We start from the raw sequence: 20,403 nt of genomic DNA on the forward strand, positions 1-20,403 counted from the left end.
CTTGTTGCTATTACTCTTACCGTATGTCTCCGGTCCACAAAGATGCAGCTTTAGTTTCAAACCCACCAGGATCATAGTACCATTTAGTTTACTTAACGTACACTGCAACTTGCAGTCGAATGCACATCAAGCTGCCGCGACAGGCGACAGATCTTGAAAGCAGGGCATCGCATTGTTCTTTTTCCCCAACACGGAACGTCACACAATAGAGGAACTTCTTTTTGTTTATTTATACCTCTCTGATTCCTGACGGGGGTCGTAGTCATACATACTGTATGCGCCTAAAATCTTACAAACTGCTATTTTTTCAGCCCGATTGAATCTTCTGCCCTTTGAAAAAAAAAAGACCACATGCTATGTCTTTGTTCTGTAAACTTCCTCTTTTTTGATTATGAGATAAACTGTTTATAAACAGAATAGTGGTTAACCAAACGTTTTGTACGTGTGTTAATAGTAAAGCCTGTTTGTAGAATGCTTTTTATTATGGATTAAATATGTTATTCAGCTAACTTGGTTAACAAACTATTTAATATGGGTTTATAACAGTTTATAACAGACTTTTCAACAGTTATAACTAGAATGCTTTACAGTAATCCAGTTATTCATTTATTTCTGTAATGATCCGTTTGTCTGTGTGCCTCTTCCTCTCTTCTCTGTGTGCACTCCTCCTCATCCCCCTCTCTCTGCTCTCCTCCCCCCTCCCCTTGTGTCCCTCTGTCCCCCTGCAGACCCGGAGCGAGGCGTCCATGACAGTGCTGAGCGGCCATGTGGTGGTCTGTATATTTGGGGATGTCACGTCCGCTTTGGTGGGGCTGCGAAACTTGGTGATGCCTTTAAGAGCCAGCAACTTTCATTACCACGAGCTCAAGCCGATAGTGTTTGTGGGCTCGCTGGACTACCTGCGGCGAGAGTGGGAGACTTTACACAACTTCCCCAAGGTCTCCATCTTACCGGTGAGCGGACCAGCTCGGAGACGCATCCGAAACCATAATCTCCGCTCAACTAACGAGGCATTGACATTTTGAATCGCGTGCACGTTAAAATCCTGAGAGCGATTGTCAGTTTGATTTGATCACACATTACTCAATTGAATGATCACTCCATGAGAGCGTAGTCAGCCCCCCCCTCCCCTCTCCCCCCCTCATCCAGAGCAGTGACACATCCTGCACATCCAAAATGGAGTTTATGTGTGTTTGCAGCTGCAGTGCCCATCACACATGGCGTGGTTTTCTGCCTTAGAGCTTGTTAGGCCTGGCTTGACTGATGATCAGAGGAGAATCCAAACGCAGCCCTCAGCACAGGCTAGCCTTTAGATAAGTCCGCGTCTCTGATTCTCCGATGCCCAGTTAGATCAGTGGAATGTCATCGCCTCCAAACAAGAATTCTTGTTAACTAATTTCCCAGAGCTCCACTCCGCTCACTTCTTAAATTTGTTTTTCTCTCCCCTATGTCTGTCTGTTCTCTGGTCCCCCCCCCCCCTTTCCCTCCGTTCTCCTCACCCTGAAGGGTACGCCATTAAGTCGGGCAGATTTAAGGGCTGTCAACATCAACCTCTGCGACATGTGCGTAATCCTGTCAGCCAATCAGAACAATATCGAAGATGCCTCGCTGCAGGATAAGGAATGCATCTTGGCGTCGCTCAACATCAAATCTATGCAGTTTGATGACAGCATCGGGGTCTTGCAGGCTAATTCCCAAGGTAAGGAGTTTGGTATTACACCCCGTGTCCACAGCTGCCCGACGGGGACGGAGGAGTGCTTAAGTGCTCTTAATTGAAATATTCTGCGACTTTATGGCACTCAGTATCTATTAATTGACTTTAATGTACCCCTGAAAAACGGCGCGCGCACAAAACCGCCGCGTCGATTGCTTCATCAGGGCCCTTTTGAAGAGTGTTTACTTCACATAATTTTCTGATGATTCCAGTCTCGTCCCTGGTAATTACATGCTGCTAAACCTCCTTGATAATACTTTTTAATGATGTAATCAACATGACTGTGTCATTTGATGTTGTTCCCCCTGATCTGGTGTCTGGCAGATCATCTGGAACAGATTGTTGATGTTTGCAGACAAACGCACGAACCTGGCATCCCATCAGGCCTCATCATCATTAAGCAGCGAGTACAAATCACCAGGCAGGCCAATTCAGCTGCTCCTCATTAGTCACAACAAAACAGCGACACGCGCACGCACACACACCTTTTGTGTTTGAAGGCGTGCACACACACACACACACACACACACACATCCATGCCAACACAATCCATCCACGCACATCCACCAACAGGTAATCCTCAGTTGATGATTAGCCCAAAAAAGGCATGACATGCCGTGAGCTCGGTGCTATTTAGTGCCACCACTGCGACCGTTGTAAATACAAATCAAAGTTGAAGGTCCGAGAGGCCATTATTTTTTAGTGCAGAGCACTTCCACATGTTTTAGGAGAATGCCAATGCTGTTATTTCTCCAGCCTTGAGTGAGTGATACGCTGTCGATAGCCGTGCCACCGAGGAACAATAAGCCGGGGTAAATCTTCCAGCAGGCCACTCTGGGGAGTGGTATTCACCAAAAGCCACCTCCATGTGGAAACTCAGCAGCCTATATCCTCTCTCAGGGTCGATGGATGGAGCCTATTGTCATCAATAATTGGGTCTTACATCAACCAACCATTTCCAGTGATAAATACTTCACTTTAGAGAACACACACACACACACACACACCCACACACCAGAGTGACACGCGATCATGCATACACAAGGAAACTCACTCTGCACATACTGTAGACACCGCCATTGTATCATGGGTTTGTTGCTTTGGGGATTTCTCCCCTCCCAGCGATGCTCCCGTTCAGAACACCGTCTGTGGATTTTAAAACAAGAAGGTGCAAATGAATAAGTAAACATGTGCTTTCCTGGGGGAGAGCTTCTCACGGCTGCCGTAGCATGTAGTAAACCACAGAGCCGAGCTGTGCCTGGGGGGCTACAGGGATAAGGGGGGATTGTAACCTAGATCTCACTTGTCTGTTGTTGCTGAGCAGCCGACGTTACAGCCGCGCAGTAGCAACAGTCAGCCAGTAGAGGAGACACAGACAGTGTGTGTGATCAGGCTGGTGTTCAAAATGTTGCTTTCTTTAGGCAATAATGAGTCATAAATAGTGACGTTAATAATAACATAACATTACAAGTATATAGCAAAAAAAAGGAATATTTTTCATACGTCTTAATTAGGTTTAATTGCATAAAGAGAGAGAGGAATATTGTGTTTTAGGCATACATTTTTTGCATGGATTCACTTTTAAAATATTATTATGATCAGGGAGATGAATGCATTTTAGCTGGTTTTGCAGTATTCTAGCTCCGTCTTGGGAAGACACACGGCTCTCACCAGCTCACACTGCAACTTTTGGAGCTGTTTTATAACCCATAACCGGTTTTGAAAGCAGCTCAGCAGCAGGCCCTCATGTATCGCTGTTCTCACCAACAGTCACTTTCGGCTGTAAACACCTCGCAAAATGGAAGCTGTTCTTCTATAGCCCTCTACTGTCTTCATGTTCACTATGATACGATAAGAGCAGCGTTTTGAGAGGGCCGCGTATGGGGGGGGGGGGAGAAAAACTTTGCTGTCACTCTCCAGCGGAGTGAACATCATCCTTTATGGACATCGACAAAATGATGTTCGCACCGTCTGAGCTCGTGCTCCCCGGTTGACTCCAAGTGTCAAACCTCTGCTCTTTCCGAGTTCAATAATTGGTATAACAAGACTTCTGATTATCCCTGCTTCAGTTCAGTGTGTGTGCTTCCCGCTGTGTACTAAACTATTTGGTGTCTTTTCCGTTGCAAAGAGCTGGAAGATCTCTTTTGTAATGTAAGCAGCTCATTGAGTTTCTTGACAGGAATAGCACACACACACACACACACACACACACACACACACACACACACACACACTCTGTCTCTCTCTCACATACGTAGAGAATTTGCAATCCTTTTAAAACTTTGTGACCTGAATATATTCCCTGCATTATGTTTCCTCGGCGGTGGCACTATAAGCTGGCATTTTGCTGTAGTCAGCACTAAATGATGGATGTCAAAACACAGTTGATGCATTATGCATATAGCATTACAGATTTAAGGTGTTTACTTGTCACTTTGAGGAAATGCAAAAATGTGAAGTCATGTGAATTCATAGCCCTGTCACTTGCACTTGTACTTCATGATCCCGGGGCCACGCCATTTTCCCCGATAAAAGGTTTTTCAGGAGCCACTTCGACAATTTTTATTGTAACAAAATGAACGACATGTAAAATTTATGTCCACCCCTTGATGGAGGGACGTGAATGCTAAATTTGTCTTAGCTGACCCTTAAAAGCACAGGATCTGTGATGCAGTTTTTGAGGCAGGTGCCTCGTTCACTTAGCCGTCGCCTCCTCCTCCTGTTTTTTTTTTCTTTTCTGTCAATCCACACATTTGAATGACACAGATGGCGCGCATCACTAACTTCCTGCTGAGTGAGCTGACATGCACTATGTGTAATGGTACTGATACGAGTTCCAGGTCACATCCTCGTGTTTATGATACCTCAGCAGTAAACACACTTATGAGAGGTATATGCAGGTTTTTGCTTGGATTGTACTTTTCTTTATCGAGGGAAAATATAGTGCAATATACAGCACTGACCAGAGAGGCGAAATGCAATAATTCATACGAAATCAAATATTTAAGATGGGAATCACAATTTCTGAAATCCGGTTCATTCATCAATTATTCTTTCAAAGAAATGCATAATTTCATTTGCAGAAGACTTTGAAACAACAACAAAAATTATCAAGTTTAATTTTAGCTAAGGCTCACTTAGCCTTATCTAAACCTAAAATAAAAATTGTGTGATTAACAGAGAGCTTAACTCTAGCTAACTAGCAGACCTGCCCTCTTTTGACCCTTTTGGGAATAACTTGTTTAAATGTATTATATTATGGATATTCATTTCATTGATTTCAGCATAAATATTTATAGTAGGACAAAGAGAAATGCATAAAAATAGAGACACATTTCAATCCTAGCACTTTAATTATATATAATAATAAAAAAAAAATACCATTTATTTTCCTAAAAATGTATATCTTAATATCTTGTAACGGCGCCCTGTTATGATGTCATTTGCTGATTTGTATGAATCTGTCTGTTCAGGTTTCACGCCTCCTGGAATGGACAGGTCATCTCCAGACAGCAGTCCAGTACATGGCTTCGTGCGTCAGGCTTCTGTCACCACCGGATCCAACATACCTATCATCACAGAACTAGGTAAAGCTGTTTACGCCCGCCTTAAAATGCAAATATCGCACGCCCTACCCAGTAACCTCAGATACACTCATTGCTCATTGGCAGACATAGACACATGGCTATCATACCGCTACCAAAAGTTCCAACTCCTTCAAGGCCAGAATGGACTTGAGGAATGTGTGGTGTGGAATTTTTGTCCCCTTTCATGGTGCTGGTAGCTCCAGTTCATATTCATATGTGAACTATTGGCTCCGGCTAGAGCTTTTTGTCAAGTGGCGATGACGTTAACAGCGAGCACTGGATGACATCTTTGCTCTGAGGACAATGTGGACGACTTGAGGATGTCAGACGGGCATTTTGAGGACTACGGCCTCATGTCCTGCAATTTGTCCCCTAATGCACAAGAGAAACGTAGCCTGATGGAGACGGTGAGAGAGAGAGAAAGGGATAAAAGGAGGGAGAAAGTGAAAAGGTAGAGGGGGGAAAAAAAAAACTGCCTTGGTTGCAAAATGGGTCCATTTATTAATAACAATGGCAGTGGCTGTATTCCCACTGGTGGTGGGGACTCATGAAACTTTCAGATCTCTGAGGGGCCTTCTAAAGCACCAGAGACCGGCCACTCTGTCTCCCCTGACCCAATTAGGGAGCAATGGAGCATGAGGCCAGCTTAGAAAAGGCCAGAAAGAGAAAGGAGCTACCTAATGTTACTTGTAACCGGGCCAGCCATTACCTGCCGAGAGAGAGGCCCTCCCATTAGTCCGCTGACCGCATACGTAATCATCAAAACTAGATGCTATCCGCGTCGGGAGTCGTCGGTTGCCATCCCGGACCCCAAAAAACTCTAGAAGCCCTGGCGTTACGTGCCAAGGCGAGAGTGGCTGCGTGTCTCACTGGAACCATATACTGTAATTACCCTGTCATATGTTCGGTTAGCAGCGCCAGGGGCAGATTACAGTCTAGGTGGAACATAAAAACACGGCTCATCTGAGTTGCATGATCAATTTGGTCCGCGGCGGCGTGTAAAGTAGGTGCGTTTGCGGATAAGGCCGCGTTTATCCCTTCCGCTGTCTCACCGTGAAATAATTTATTGTTGTCGGAGTGGTGCAGCGGCGTGACAGCTCTGGCTTTTGTATCTGCCCGTGCACTCTAATCCAGGGCGCTTTACTTTTAGATACCGGACAACCGTGAATGTCTCGGAGTAAATCCCGAGGTTGACACGAGCGGTCTTGAGGCGGCGAAAATGGCTTTTTATTGCAGTCTTTGAAAGTGTTTCAATAACGACACCATTTCTCCCCCCTTCTCCCCTCTGTCTCATCACCATTAGCTAAACCTGGCAAACTACTGCCATTGGTTTCACTTAGTCAGGAAAAAAAAAGTGGAACCAACGTACAAATGATAACAGAGCTGGGTAAGCCGAGCCTTTGTCCTTTGCTGCCGTCGGCTCCCCTCGCGCCCGCCGCTCCGCTCCTCATCAGCTTGTCTTGATTTATCTGGCTGCAGTCAAGGCCCTCACAGCTCCCATGGCTTCACTTTGAACACATTTTTAGTGTTCGTTCTGGTTGAAATTGACTGTCTTGTTTTGGCCCCTTTTTAATGTTTTTTTTTTTTTTTTTTTTTTTCTTCTTCTTGTTTGTTTTGTTTTGGGGGTATTTTTTCTCCCCCTCCCTCCCTCCCCCCTCCAGTTGCGTTTGCAGAGCTTCGGCTTTTGATCATGCTCAGACTGTCCTTGTGGCTGTTTTCATAGCAACAGCGCCCTGCCCCTCACCCCCCTTCTTCCTCCAAACACACACACACACACACACACACACATCCAACCCCCCTCCCCTGGATTCACTCCTTTGGTCCAGGCCCGTTTGCATCAGCCCCTTGTCTCTTTGACTGACATTTCTGTTCCACAGCGCACAGGAAGCCTGGGAAGAAAATCAGATTTGGAAAACACGAAACTCGAGATCAAACCATCTTTAAAGCTGTTTATTTATTTTTAAAATGTATTTTCCAGTTTTTATTTTTTACTCCTCCAGACCATATCTCCGAAGCTCACATATCAGAGGAGTCAAAACACTTTGTGTGATGCTGGTTTTTTCATGTAACGCTGGCTAATAGACCCCTTCACTGCCCGCTGCTGCTAGAAACCGACTCTAAGACACAAAACAAGCACTATAGGGAGCACTTTGTGGTTTCTACTCGCACCATTACGCCACACACGAGGGACAAAAGATATCTGTGTTATTTCAGTTTTGGATGGTTTTCATTCACACTGTGCCATTGACATCATTTAGCAGACCTGGTTTATTTATTATGAAGCATGAGATTTGTTGTCACTGGGCTTGATTTTCAGGGCAAAGGTAAATATTTGAGATGTATTTCTCTCGAGGCGATGATGTGAAAAACACATTCATCAAGGAAAACTGAGAAACGTCGCATGAAGTTTTGAGTGCATGATTTTCTAATGTGATATATAAGCCATTGTGGAAGTCTCAAATTATTTTTTTCACTGGATACTCAAAAAATATTTAAAATAGTAATTTATTCTTTAAGCAGGCTTCACAGACTGGTCACTGTGTCTTGACTGAGAATGTGTTTGTTACTTACAATATATCAAGATACAGTGGCTTAGTGAGGTACTAATGCAGGATAGATGTGCGATTTATTCTGAATCGGGGACTTCTGCAATGGTTATCAGTGTGTATGCTCAATAAACTTATAGTTTATATAGTTTTCTCCTTAAATCATGGTTTGTGCTAATGTAATAATGCACCCTGCATGTGATATACAGTGGATTTAATATTCAAAAGGCTGAATGATTTCTTATAAAGTCCTCACTTTTTTTCCCACCCTCCAAACAATTAGACAGTATACAGATTTTACAGAAAAATAAAATAAATAACATTAATTAATTAACATTTTCAAACTGACTGAAAGTTAATTCAGTCAACAGTAACAATTAAAAAGACTGTCGATTTGTTTGGAGAAGAAATAAAAGTTTTCTTCTTGAAGTAAAAATATGTGCAGATGTGTAAATGCAAAATATAATGTGCATCTAATGTTGCATTATATTATGAGCCTGGATGCCCATATACCTAAGACATCGCTACCATGAAATATTTTAAACTAAAACAAATAAAGACTCAGGAGATTTGTTGCCTGTGTGTGTATAGGTGTGTGTGTGTGTGTGAGGTGTGTGTGAGTGTGTGTGTGTGTGTGTGTGTGTGTATAGGTGTGTGTGTGTGTGTGTGTGTGTTTGGCTCATGCCTCTTCACAGAGCCCGTCTCTAACTCCCTCCCTTCCCTCCCTCAGTGAACGACTCAAACGTTCAGTTCCTGGACCAAGATGACGACGACGACCCAGACACAGAGCTGTACCTCACTCAGCCCTTCGCCTGCGGCACCGCCTTCGCTGTCAGTGTACTCGACTCCCTGATGAGCGCGGTGAGTTCTCAAACACACTTTTACACTGGCTGTGTTGCCGTGTTTTTCTACAAACACTTTCAAAAGAAAAAAATGTGCATTTTGCAACACATTTTTACTTATTTCTTTTTTTACAATTTTCATTTCCTGTGTTCGGATGCTTTAGCGGAGTTACGTTCAGAATTTTAAAGAGAAAGTGGAGAGAAGTTTGACACAAAGTAGATGGAGATGCTGCACCCAATGGGTAATAATTGCATGTTGTTGCACTGGTAGAAACCTGAGGGAAAGAGGTGAATCAGACTCCAATGATGGACCTGAGAAAGCAGTGGAAGATTTCACCCCCTGAATATTTCTGTTTTCCTTCCATTCCACTATTCTGTTTGTTCAAAATCAAATTATAGTAGCGAAAGAAAACCTAGACATAGCGAATGTAGATGATCTTAGACTGTGAGAGGAAATGCTTCTCCAGTAGAGAAGCATTTAACACACATGCCTGCCAGCTCCATTGACACCGAGCTGTAAATCGTTGGCGTCCCTCCTCTTTTTAAGTGTTATGAATTCAACTTTTAAGAGCCTTATTAGAGCCTTTTAACAAAGTAAGCGTTGATGGTTGGTGTAATGGCGGTGACACAGGCTGTAACGGGCCAAAGAAACACTCTCTCATCTCCTGACAATGTCTCTGCTGCACTCTCTGGAGATAAGGTAAAGGATGAGGTTGGGGGGAGAAAAAGACATAAGACAGCCCCCCCTTCTCATGACCAACTGTGGCTTTTCCCTTTGGTGCTGTGATGGCTTAATTCCAGCAGCCATTTCAGAGAGTGAGGGGTTAGAGGGCTGTGCAGAGCCTAGCTGTGTGGGGAGTAGAGCAGGCGTCAGCTGTAGTCTGGCAATGGTCAGAGGTGAAGCCGGCTAATGGACAGTGCTCATCCATCATGAGGCTCTGCAGGCCTGACAGGGGCCCGGGGAGAGGAGCTGCCACTCTGGCCCCGGCTTGCCGAGTGACATCGGCTGTCTTCGCACGCGGCAAAAAAAAAAAAAAAAAAAGCAGGTCCTGATCGGCATGAAGGACAAGAGAACCTGACACCCGCAGAGTTCAGTCAAATCGTGGTTTCTGACGAGGACAGCATACGGTGTGAAGATCGGTGTTCCTAGGAGGAGAGAATGTGTTGATATACCCGTTTAATTGAACGTTGTGGTCCAGCATGTACTATGATTATCAAAATGTGTATATATATATGACCCTTTTCAGGTCGTTTTTACAGTGAATAAGTAGACTTTACCTTCAGTAAAGGGGAATGAACAATTATAAAATTCATAGCCATACTTTTTCTTTCATTTTGGTTCTCTGTGTGGACACAGAAAACACCTTTGCTGTTTAGGTTTGGATTATCCAAAGTCCTGAAAGTGTTGATCCTGCAAAGACATATTTCTGTTACATTTTTCTGTTCAACACCACAAAGAAAATTCCATTCACATCCGTTTTATGTGGAGGTCTCAAAGACAAATATCTTGAACAAATGTACCAAAAGCTCTCCGGCGGTTAATGCAATAGTAAGAGCCCTTAAAACTACTGAAAATAAGGGTTCTCTGTAGCCTCTGTGTTTCTTCTCCTCACCTTCCAGTCACTTCTATATGAAGACACGGGCTGACAGTCGACATAATGGGAGCTGTGCTTTCTTCCCACATGTGCCACCTCCTTCCTCCCGACTCCGATGGCACCTGCTTACAGATATCCCCTCTCTCCTCTCCCCAGACATACTTCAATGACAACATCCTCACGCTGATTCGGACGCTGGTCACAGGGGGAGCCACACCAGAGCTGGAGGCCCTGTTGGCTGAGGAGAACGCCCTCAGAGGAGGCTACAGCACACCGCAGACGCTGGCCAACAGAGACAGGTGTCGCGTGGCCCAGCTAGCCCTCTACGACGGGCCGTTTGCCGACTTGGGGGTAAGTGGATGTTTAAGCGGAGACGACACGTTTTGGCAGTACCCAGCAGCGCACATCTGGCCGCCTCCGCTCCTCGCGGCCCTTAATCTGATGTGAAGAACAGTGATCACGCTGAGCAGGTCTTAGTGGGCGGAGAGGGAAGAGGGCTTTACAGAGAACAATGAACTTCCTCCACTTTTAATTGGTTCCAACCTTGTTTTTTACAGGTTTTTGTTACCGTTATTCAGAACTTCCAACACTGAAATAATTGTGTCTTTGTTCTGTTGTGCATCAGGATGGAGGCTGCTATGGGGATTTATTCTGTAAGGCCCTGAAGACGTACAACATGCTGTGTTTTGGGATCTACAGATTAAGAGACGCTCACCTAAATGCGCCGAGCCCGTGTACAAAACGGTACGATTTCTGCCCTCACAGTGAATATTTTGATGTTATAAAATGATTATTAGTCTTATAGATTGAGTACTTTATCACTACAAAATCACAGACATCTGATCAGTCAGTGCAAAGCTATTTATATATTGTTCCTGGAATATAATGTATATTCCTATATATTATGTAACAACAGTTTTTGCTTCATAATTCACACATTCATATGCAAGTTTATAATATACTCATATCTAATTCTAATAAGGAAATACGGTATTCTTCGGTAATGTATAGAGACTAAGTATAACCTGTGTAATTGTATACATATTCTCAAAGGTATTTGTAGTCTTACATTCATCCATATTTCTCATGTTACTGTTCTATTGATGGAGTACATTCAGTATGTCTTTCTTTGACGTGTCCTCCACTTCTTCCCTACAGGGATCCTAAAAAGTTTAATCTTGTCTACTGTTTGTTTTCTGGCCAGGTATGTGATCACCAACCCACCATATGAGTTTGAGCTGGTGCCCACAGACCTGATCTTCTGCCTCATGCAGTTCGACCACAACGCGGGCCAGTCCCGGACCAGCTTGTCCCACTCTTCCCACTCCTCCCATTCCTCTAGCAAAAAGAGCTCCTCCGTCCACTCCATCCCACCCTCCATCCGGCAGAACCGCAGCAGTAAGACTCGGGAATCGCGTGACAAACAGAAGTAAGTGCGCTCACCTGTGCTGTAGAGTTAAAGCCTGCATGCTGAATGTGTTAAACCTGTATTTTATAGGTGTGTGTGTGTGTGTGTGTGTGTGTGTGTGTGTGTGTGTGTGTGTGTGTGTGTGTGTGTGTGTGTGTGTGTGTGTGTGTGTGTTAAGCAGCATTGATAAATACTGTGTGTTGTGTGTTTGTAGTGTTTGTGTGATCCATGCTCCGTCTTTGTGCGTTTCCTTCATAATCATGTGCATGTGGCGTTCACTCTCACATCGCTGCAATCATAACATGACATGAGCAAATTGGTAAACTGGCTTTGTGGTAGCCTCATTTATCGTCGTCAAAGACTGTTGGGAGTCTGTTCTTACTAATTAAGTCTGTGGCTTTGTAAACAGTGAAACCGCTTGTTTAGATGGCACAGCCATTGTGGTTGGAAACCAGCTTACAGTAAAGGTTTCAACCACATAAATTGACATAATACACATTCAGTATGTTGTTTGGTCCTCCTCCTGTGTCCGTCTTAATACGTAGTCGTTTTGTGTCGTAACCCTTAATATTTGTGGAGTAATAAACGCACATGATCGGTTTGTCTCGATCATGGACGGAATGTTTTGTGACTTACTTGCTGTAGCTGATATTGATTGTTAAGCACATTTGGCTAAAATGACTGATGCGCTGTTGCTCATAAGATCATCCCTCACTAGCGTTGTGTTGATATGTACTGCTTTATTGCATGTCCATATTGGTAGCCCTCTTTCCTGTTCTGTTTATTATACAAGAATTAATAAGATTATTTAAATTGATTTCAAATTTGGTATATATATATATATATATATATATATATATATATATATATATATATATATACTTTGAATTTAATTTAATTTTCATTTGGGAGAATAAAGTAACTTTTGAAATTGTGACAAAAGCATGCAGATTTGTTATGATGGTAGGTCCCTCAATACATCTTACAATCAAGATGTATGATACAGCCTAAATGCTGTCACATTATGTAAGCCTTAGTCGGACTGGTAGTGATTTGTCAGTTGTGCATTGACTGTAAATACTACTCACTTACAGTAGATATACTTACCTCTCTTTCTGAAGTGCAACAAGGATGAATAGAATGGGCCAAGGTATGCAAGTTAACGATTCTGCATGACTTAGCAACCTATCCCGGGGGTTCTGATCATAACTACGTCCTCTGCGGACGTTGTTATGACGAGGGGAGTTTGTTTTATTTATCCTGTTTTCTCAGACGTTAAGTAAACCATGCCTCAGTTCAAGTTTTGCTTTTCATCTGGAAAGCAAAATGTCTGCTGCTGCTCCTGCTCCCTCCCTGCCATGATCAGGACCATCTCCACATTGCATGAGGTCGAGACCAAATCCCTCTTTCTTTGTGCCTTTTACCTCAGTTATTCACCTCGATATATATAACTTTTTCTTTTTGCTCCAGACAAATACCTTTTCTCTGAATTCCTTTCCTTCATTTATCATGTCTTTTTCATGATTTATTTCCACATGAGATGGTTTGCCTTGTGTGAGAGGTCTGTGTGTTTGTGCATCTTCCCTCCTTTTGAATGCTAATAGAAGACTGTAGCAGACTTTCAGGGTGCTTTCACAACTACACATTCGGTTTGGTTAAAGCAAACAGGCGACCTCGGCCTGCCTCCAAGCTGACTCGTGGTACAACATCTTATAATAGTGTATTTAAGCATAAAAGCTTAACTCTTAATGAATCCACATGCTGATCAGGAAGCGATCTATTGATCTGGTTGAGGCCATTTATATAACCTACAGTATTTATCAAAAACAACACCTGTGCACGTGGGTATTTTTGCCCCGATTATTTGGTGAAAAGCTGTTAAAATTGCTGCGCTTGAATCTGACTCTGTGCACTTTGTCAGTTCATTGAGTCTATTTAAAAGTGTGCGGCTGCGATTTCACAGTAATAATCCCCAAATCACTACTGTGCAGACTCCTACTGTGCATGTCCGTGCACTCCCTGACATTCACACCAGTCATAAGAGAGGCTTTTGTTCACTCCAGTCTCTACCTGTTATTATTCATCATGACATGCAGTTGCAGTCTAATAATACTAACAACGTAATGCTTTAAAACACTTGTTTCTTTGCGACACCGAATAACAAAAATATACACATCAAAAGTGTAAAAAGTACTACATTAGCCTCTGTTAGTCACCAGCATTCGATTTCCCCACGTCCTGATGATGCAGGATGACACTCGGTCAACGAGTTACCAGTCAGTTTGTGTAACTTCTCCTCTGGTTTGCTGCAACAGGAACCAGACCAGAACTAAACTACAACAATGTAGCATTATTTCCCCCCCATGGTCCCGACCAAATTAACCAAACGTCAGGTGTGAAAGCACCCTTAGATGTCATATTAACGCTCTCATCGAGTACAGTAGGTTATGCTTCAGCATAAAGCACAGAAACAACATGCTCCCTGACTGCACAGACCTCGATCCTGGCTCACATGTAGGTCAGGCTGATTCAAATCCCCCTGATGCAACCAAATCGCTTACCTCTCCGCAGAACTTTTAAGAAAGTATGTCCAGCCCTGTTCCATCGGTCACACCAGGAAAGTGGGAGGCGTGACCAATGAAGGGTCTAAATTGAAGGGGGATACGAGCTACCTCCTCGTAACCCTGTGCACCTGATACGGTGGTTTGAGGCGACATCGCTAACTTCACCGTATCAGCTGCAGACTCCGGAGCGAGATGGCAGACATCTTGCTTCACCCCGGGCACAGTTCTGCACATCAAATGCCTGCGCTGTAACGCAACGGCCCCACAGCCTCCAGCTTGCTGACACACACAAATTAATCTCCACACATGCGAGCACGCATGTACCTGAACATATACCAGCACACGCACACGCCGTTTGCTCCACATAGCAAAGTTAAAGATTTGATATTACAACTTCACCCGAAAGGAAGTGACATCTGGAATGGCATTGCAGATGTCTGTGAAGTGCTCGGAGCGAGTTTACAAACTTCTGACAGCTGGCGTACACCTTTCCCTTTTCCTGCACTCGGAGACGCTGCTCTCATAGCCTACTTAAAGATGAAGAGAAATATCTTCCGTCGCCTAATGGCAGCATGAGAGTAATGCTTAGGATGAAATGCGACCCTTAAGGATGTCTGTTTTTAGATTATTAGTTAGCTTAAAGGGTCAGCTGCATTCTATTCTGACCCTAGTATTTATCAGATTTCTGCCTCCACCTCGACATAATGAAAATGAGTGGAATTTGGTTGTGGTGCTCACAGTATTGAAAATTGACATTTAGAAAATCGACTTTAACATCACTTCCCAGAAACAGAATCTGAGACAGGAAGCCGAATTGCTCATATTTGAGAGCAGGACTGTTTGTGGATGAATAAACTCAGACCACAGACCGCCGTTAGCTCTAGTACTAGCAACTATTGCAGCGGAAAATGAAGACACTGTTGCCGTGAGCCCCACAAACTAAATTCTGTTTTTCTTCAATGTTTTGAGATGGCATCAAAAATCTCTCTCTCATCCACTGGAACATATTTTTTTTTTTGTAATCTGGGAAACCTGACCCTGTAACACTTAAGCACTACCATTTTAGATAACAAAAATAAACCTAAATGGAATACTCCATTACACGGTCAATTAGAATCCTAACCGATTATAGCCATCATTTTACACAGCTGTATTACACAATGCCACCGTGTCATTAAATGACATTTAAAATGGCTCAGTGCACCAGAAAACACAGGCTTGAATTGGACCTCATGGTTCGATGCTAATGCCAAGCATTACCACTTAAACTGAGGCAGTATGGTTGCATGTAAATCAACTGTTGCATACTTCAAACTAACTCTGCCTTTTACTTTTCTTCTCCCTCTTTCGCCTTCAGAAAAGAAATGGTTTACAGATGAACCAGAAAATGCCTACCCACGGAACATTCAGATCAAGCCCATGAGCACTCACATGGCCAACCAAGTCAACCAATACAAATCCACCAGTAGTCTGATTCCACCAATCAGAGAAGTCGAAGACGAATGCTGAACACAGCATTTTCCCGCTGACTCACCAGACATCGATGCACTCTTTGAAAAGAGATGGGGAGATCACCCATGGAGGATTGATGAGGATGATGATGATAACGGGGATGATGAAGACTGACACATTTCTCTTCACTCATTTTTTTTCTAATCAAGGGTTGGAAAAAAAAAACCCAAACTGGAAGGGACCTCATATGTGTATACCTTTAATGTTACTTCCATGCTCTTGGACATTGTTTTATTTATTAATGTATCCATAGTGATGTACATAATGACAATCAAATAAGGATTGTACAGCCCCTCCCCCCTAGCACTTTTTGGAATTATTTTAGGAGTTGACAAAAAAAAAAAAAGAAGAACGAAAAAAAGAAGAAGAAGAGTACTTCCTGTAATTCTTTGCAATAGTTCACCTCATTGTGTGACCAGACTCCATTGCTAAGGTGACTGGTTATTGGAGGATGAGGGTTGAAGTGATAAACTGATCATCTCCCAAAGATCCGTCCAGATGCATCATGTCCAACCAGCTGGACTCATCAACTCCGTATCTCCTGTCTGCTTCTGTTCTATTTGCACTAAAACTGAACAAGTTTCTTTTGACAGAACAACTGGAACCATCAAATCGCCGTACCCCCTGTAAAATGTCATTGAGGAGATGAAGAAAGGAAGATGAAGGGAGGGCTGCTTGGTTTCGGAAGGCATACTAATCTCGTGCTTAGGTTGCTATAAATCATGTCACTGCTTAAGGTTTGCTACTTCACCGTGAGAGCATTCCAGTCCTGCAAAACAAACTCATCTTGTCTAAAAACACAGAATGGTGCAGTGTTGGTGTGTGCCGGCTGAAGGAGAACCCCTGTACCTACACGTCTTCTGCTGATACATCAGATCATAAAGCTTGTGACTCTGTTTTAAGCTCCTATCGCATGATATGTGCCTGAGTCCCCTCTGTTACAGATATACTGCGGTTGAGACGTATGAAATACAACTAACCCTGTCCTTCATGCGTTCAGGAGAATTTACATTATGTGTGTGTGTGCGTGTGTGTGTGCATCGCAGCCACTCATCCTGGTCATCTGCACCGTCACTATGTTGTATGTGATGGTGCACCTTTTGAAGGAGCAAAATCGTTGCTCCAAAGGAAAAAAACAACAACAAACGTCATGGTAGAAGAGTCTAGAGGGTTTGGATCTACAAACAAAATTATGTTGCATCGTAAAAACCAAAATCCCCAACTATGTTTGAGCTAACACGAACCGCAGCGAAGCGTGCCCAATGTTGATGCGTCGCCGTGATACTTGCGGCAGAATTTGGGATCACTAAGAGTGGTGTATTTTTCTGAATGTTCTGTCTGTTACTAGAAGTCCATGTCTGCGGAAAGAAATGCCACATATCGAATAAAAGTGGGCATAAATGGGTCCTCCTTTGATCAAAGCAACTGCCTGGCATAAGGTTGGCACAGAGGCAGTAAAGCGCTTGGATGTTCTCTGTTGCCAATCTAGATGTCACACGCCTAAAAACTCTCAGGAGTTAAGCTGCTGTGTTCGGTCCTCCACCATGGGGGGAAATGCTCAAACATAGTTGGGTGGGAAAAGCAACAATGCCACAACACACAGACTGCTAATAAGGATACTGGAGAGGAACCAGTGTTCTTTATGCTAGCCTGTGTGCAACGTGAGCATGCATTCTTTTTGCACATGTTTAGGCACCGATAGATCCAAATCCAGCTGTGATGGAGGAGAGGAGGATTGAGGTGGTAGCCTTGTACTGCTAATACATAAACTTCATGCAAATGTGTCGATTTATACATTTAAACATACTTATTTTGTATCCATAAACATAATCAATTTGTACTTATTTTTCTAGACAAGAACTAAGCAGAGAGTACTATGGGAGATTAAAAGACTCGAATAATATCTTTAATGACAACGGCATATCAAAGGGTTTCCTGTTTGACTATATCACCGTTTATTTCACATCGTACTAAAAGAAAGATTATTTTTTTGTATCCGCCTGTTAACAAACTCACTTTGGAGCCAGTGAAGCTTAGACTAGCTTGCATTGTGAAACCACCATCTTCAGCCTGGCAGCTCAGCTCTGTTGAGTGCTTGTAGAAATAGATTAAGGCTCCCACGAAGCCTGTTTTAGTTGCAAAGATGAGCCGTATCTACTAAATAATGTCTCTACTACAAAGCATCCCTCGCTGCGAACATGCGGACGGAAAGATGGCTGAAAAGGAATTATGTATTGGGGGCGTCGATGTTGTTTTTAGATGGAGGGCAAAGCAGAGTGGTAATAATAATAAGATCTCTGTGTGCAGGCCAGAACTGAATGACCTTCATTAGAAGTGTTTGACCTAAATTAGGTCCCTAGTGTGGAGGAAGAGCGTGTACACTAAAGCACAGTGTGCTGGCATTATGATAGGGAAACGCTGTCTGTTTTTTGCAGTGATTCTCTTCCAGAGGCTGTAAAAGGAAAATTAATTTGAAGAAAAGTATTATTTGGAATATGAAAAAACAAAAAAAGGATTATAATATTGTGCTAAATACGTTTGTGTAAATTCAATCCATTATATAAGCCACATTTCTTTTTCAAACAAAAATGATCTGAGCTTCAATGTCCGTCTATTTGGGTGTGGTGCAACTATACTGAAGCCTCACACACATTGTCCTGAAGTGAACTGTGATTACATTGTTGTCACACTTTGTAGCAAATAGATTTCTTTTCAGAAAAAAATGTGAGTAAAATGTATGTATAATTGGGTTGTTAATGGCATACTTGCTAGCCCGAACAATAAGGAACTATTGATATTCGATAATGGCAATGACTCACTATACATAGAATCGACAAACTGATTGTTATGTTGTTAAAAAAAAAAGAAAAAAGACAAACGTGTATCTTGAAAATGAAAGATCTTGGAATCTTGTGGGAGACTATTCAAGTAGGAAAAGTCAGGCGGATTTGATCTGGTTTATCAGCCATCACGCAGATGGAAGATTGCACCGATTCAGCAGAGGTGATCAAAAGAGAGGACATCCTTAATTTTTCTTCTTTTTTCTAATACTTTGCATTATTACAGGGTTTACATTCCATTTTGTCAGCTAGTCATCCGTCACAGTCTGTCACAACTGCTTCTTATTTGTTTACAGAGTATTTTATAGAAGGTACTTAAACATAGCATTGTTCAGAAATAAAACGGTACATGCTGCAAACTGGCATTAACATAAAATCACCAAGTAATGGATCATTTGTTTTTCATTACACTTGATTACTGTGCTTTTTCTACCTGAACCCTCATTGTGCAACTCATTCGGGCTGGCATTATTCACAACACTGGACTGATGTGTCTCTCCTTCCTACACTTTGTCATATGTCTCTATTAGATGTTTTAGGTCTTTGCATTGTATACCTCTAAAGTTTTAGAGTGTTTCTTGAAGTGCCATGAAGAGTTTAGTTGAGCAAGCATCCTTCAGTCATTCAGGGACATCAGCTCACTTTGAGGGAGCTGAGTCCAAGTGTTTTTCCACTGTGAGAACAGCGTCTTGTACTGGCATGGAGAACATCCAAGCCATCAATGCCTCCATGCCAGTATAGTGCCAGGCAGTGCAGGTGGTCAATTGGAGGGCCCATATTAAGTCCCGCTTTAGCGAAAAGTGGCATTCAAGAGGTCTGAGGGGCTGCTGGGGGAAACCCCGGTCATCAAACCACACATATCGTCTCCGCTGTGTGCTTGGTTACAGGCCATCAGTTTGTGTTATGTAATGTAATTAGATATGGATGACTGAACGATGCACATAGAGGCACATGCCTGTAACATCCAATGTGTTGTTGTCTACTGAACAAATTAAAGACTATGATGCGTCATATGTTACTGTTACAGTATGTTGCATTATTTTTGTTAATCTATTTTTGGTGTAAAGGATGGATATAATAAATTATTTGCTGGGAATTGTACTAGACATAATAGAACATATAATATTTATGGGGTTGGGAGGTGGGGTCTCAAGTCTTAACAATACATTAAAATTGCATTCAGCAATTTTTTTTTTTTTTTTTTTAAGAAAAGTTACAATTTTGTTAATTTCTTTTGGCTGCCTATCAGTTCAGGAAGAATTCAGGACATTGCTCTTGCGTATCACAGAAAGGATTTGGTGGCACATCGTCAATGGAGCAAACAGGAGTTTGACATATCTGTCTAATTAGTTTGGATGTGTTCTAGATATGATGGATAAATGGATTATTTGATGGTGCTGAGTTGAGCTACCTGACTCTGTCAAATATAATCTGCTGATAAATATACTGTCTTGTACAAAAAGTTTGTACATAGATTGTACATGGTTTCTTTTTGTATTTTTCTCAAATTAAATTGGATGTAATTGTGTTCTAAACCTGGAAACTCTCTTTTTTTATTTCAAATACAAAGAAATGTCTTCCTCTATTGTTGTACTCACATCACATTCCACCACTTGTTATCCCTGAGACTAAATACATGTTCTTAATTACTCTACTATAATAAAAATTTGAGGTAGGAGTATATTTACACATGTTACTACTTTTATAGTTCAGTATGCCATAAAAAAGGCATGGTATAGCATGTCATTATCGGTCAGGAAAAGTACAGTACCTCATGAAAACGTCATAGTAAAGC

At 42.5% G+C, this 20,403-nt stretch overlaps 1 protein-coding gene across 10 annotated transcripts in view; it reads left to right on the forward strand.

Annotated features, from left to right (window-relative positions):
• The window catches only part of kcnma1a (potassium large conductance calcium-activated channel, subfamily M, alpha member 1a), a 119,625-nt gene extending 99,482 nt beyond the window's left edge, over nt 1-20,143 (forward strand). For 8 of the 10 annotated variants that reach the window (XM_084021499.1, XM_084021501.1, XM_084021503.1 and 5 more), the window contains 9 exons: nt 729-953; nt 1,507-1,699; nt 5,188-5,301; nt 8,578-8,708; nt 10,441-10,635; nt 10,910-11,028; nt 11,489-11,713; nt 12,814-12,842; nt 15,614-20,143. In XM_084021499.1, coding sequence (XP_083877625.1) covers nt 729-953; nt 1,507-1,699; nt 5,188-5,301; nt 8,578-8,708; nt 10,441-10,635; nt 10,910-11,028; nt 11,489-11,713; nt 12,814-12,842; nt 15,614-15,765 — 1,383 coding nt within the window. In that variant the 3' untranslated portion in view covers nt 15,766-20,143. Of the gene's footprint in view, nt 1-728; nt 954-1,506; nt 1,700-5,187; nt 5,302-6,604; nt 6,689-8,577; nt 8,709-10,440; nt 10,636-10,909; nt 11,029-11,488; nt 11,714-12,813; nt 12,843-15,613 lie in introns of all 10 variants that reach the window. The other 2 variants (XM_084021500.1, XM_084021508.1) reach the window with 2 other exon arrangements.
• Nucleotides 20,144-20,403: the final 260 nt, after the last annotated feature.

The sequence above is a fragment of the Eutrigla gurnardus genome, assembly GCF_963514095.1.
Source record: "Eutrigla gurnardus genome assembly, chromosome: 11".
NCBI classification, from domain to species: domain Eukaryota; kingdom Metazoa; phylum Chordata; class Actinopteri; order Perciformes; family Triglidae; genus Eutrigla; species Eutrigla gurnardus.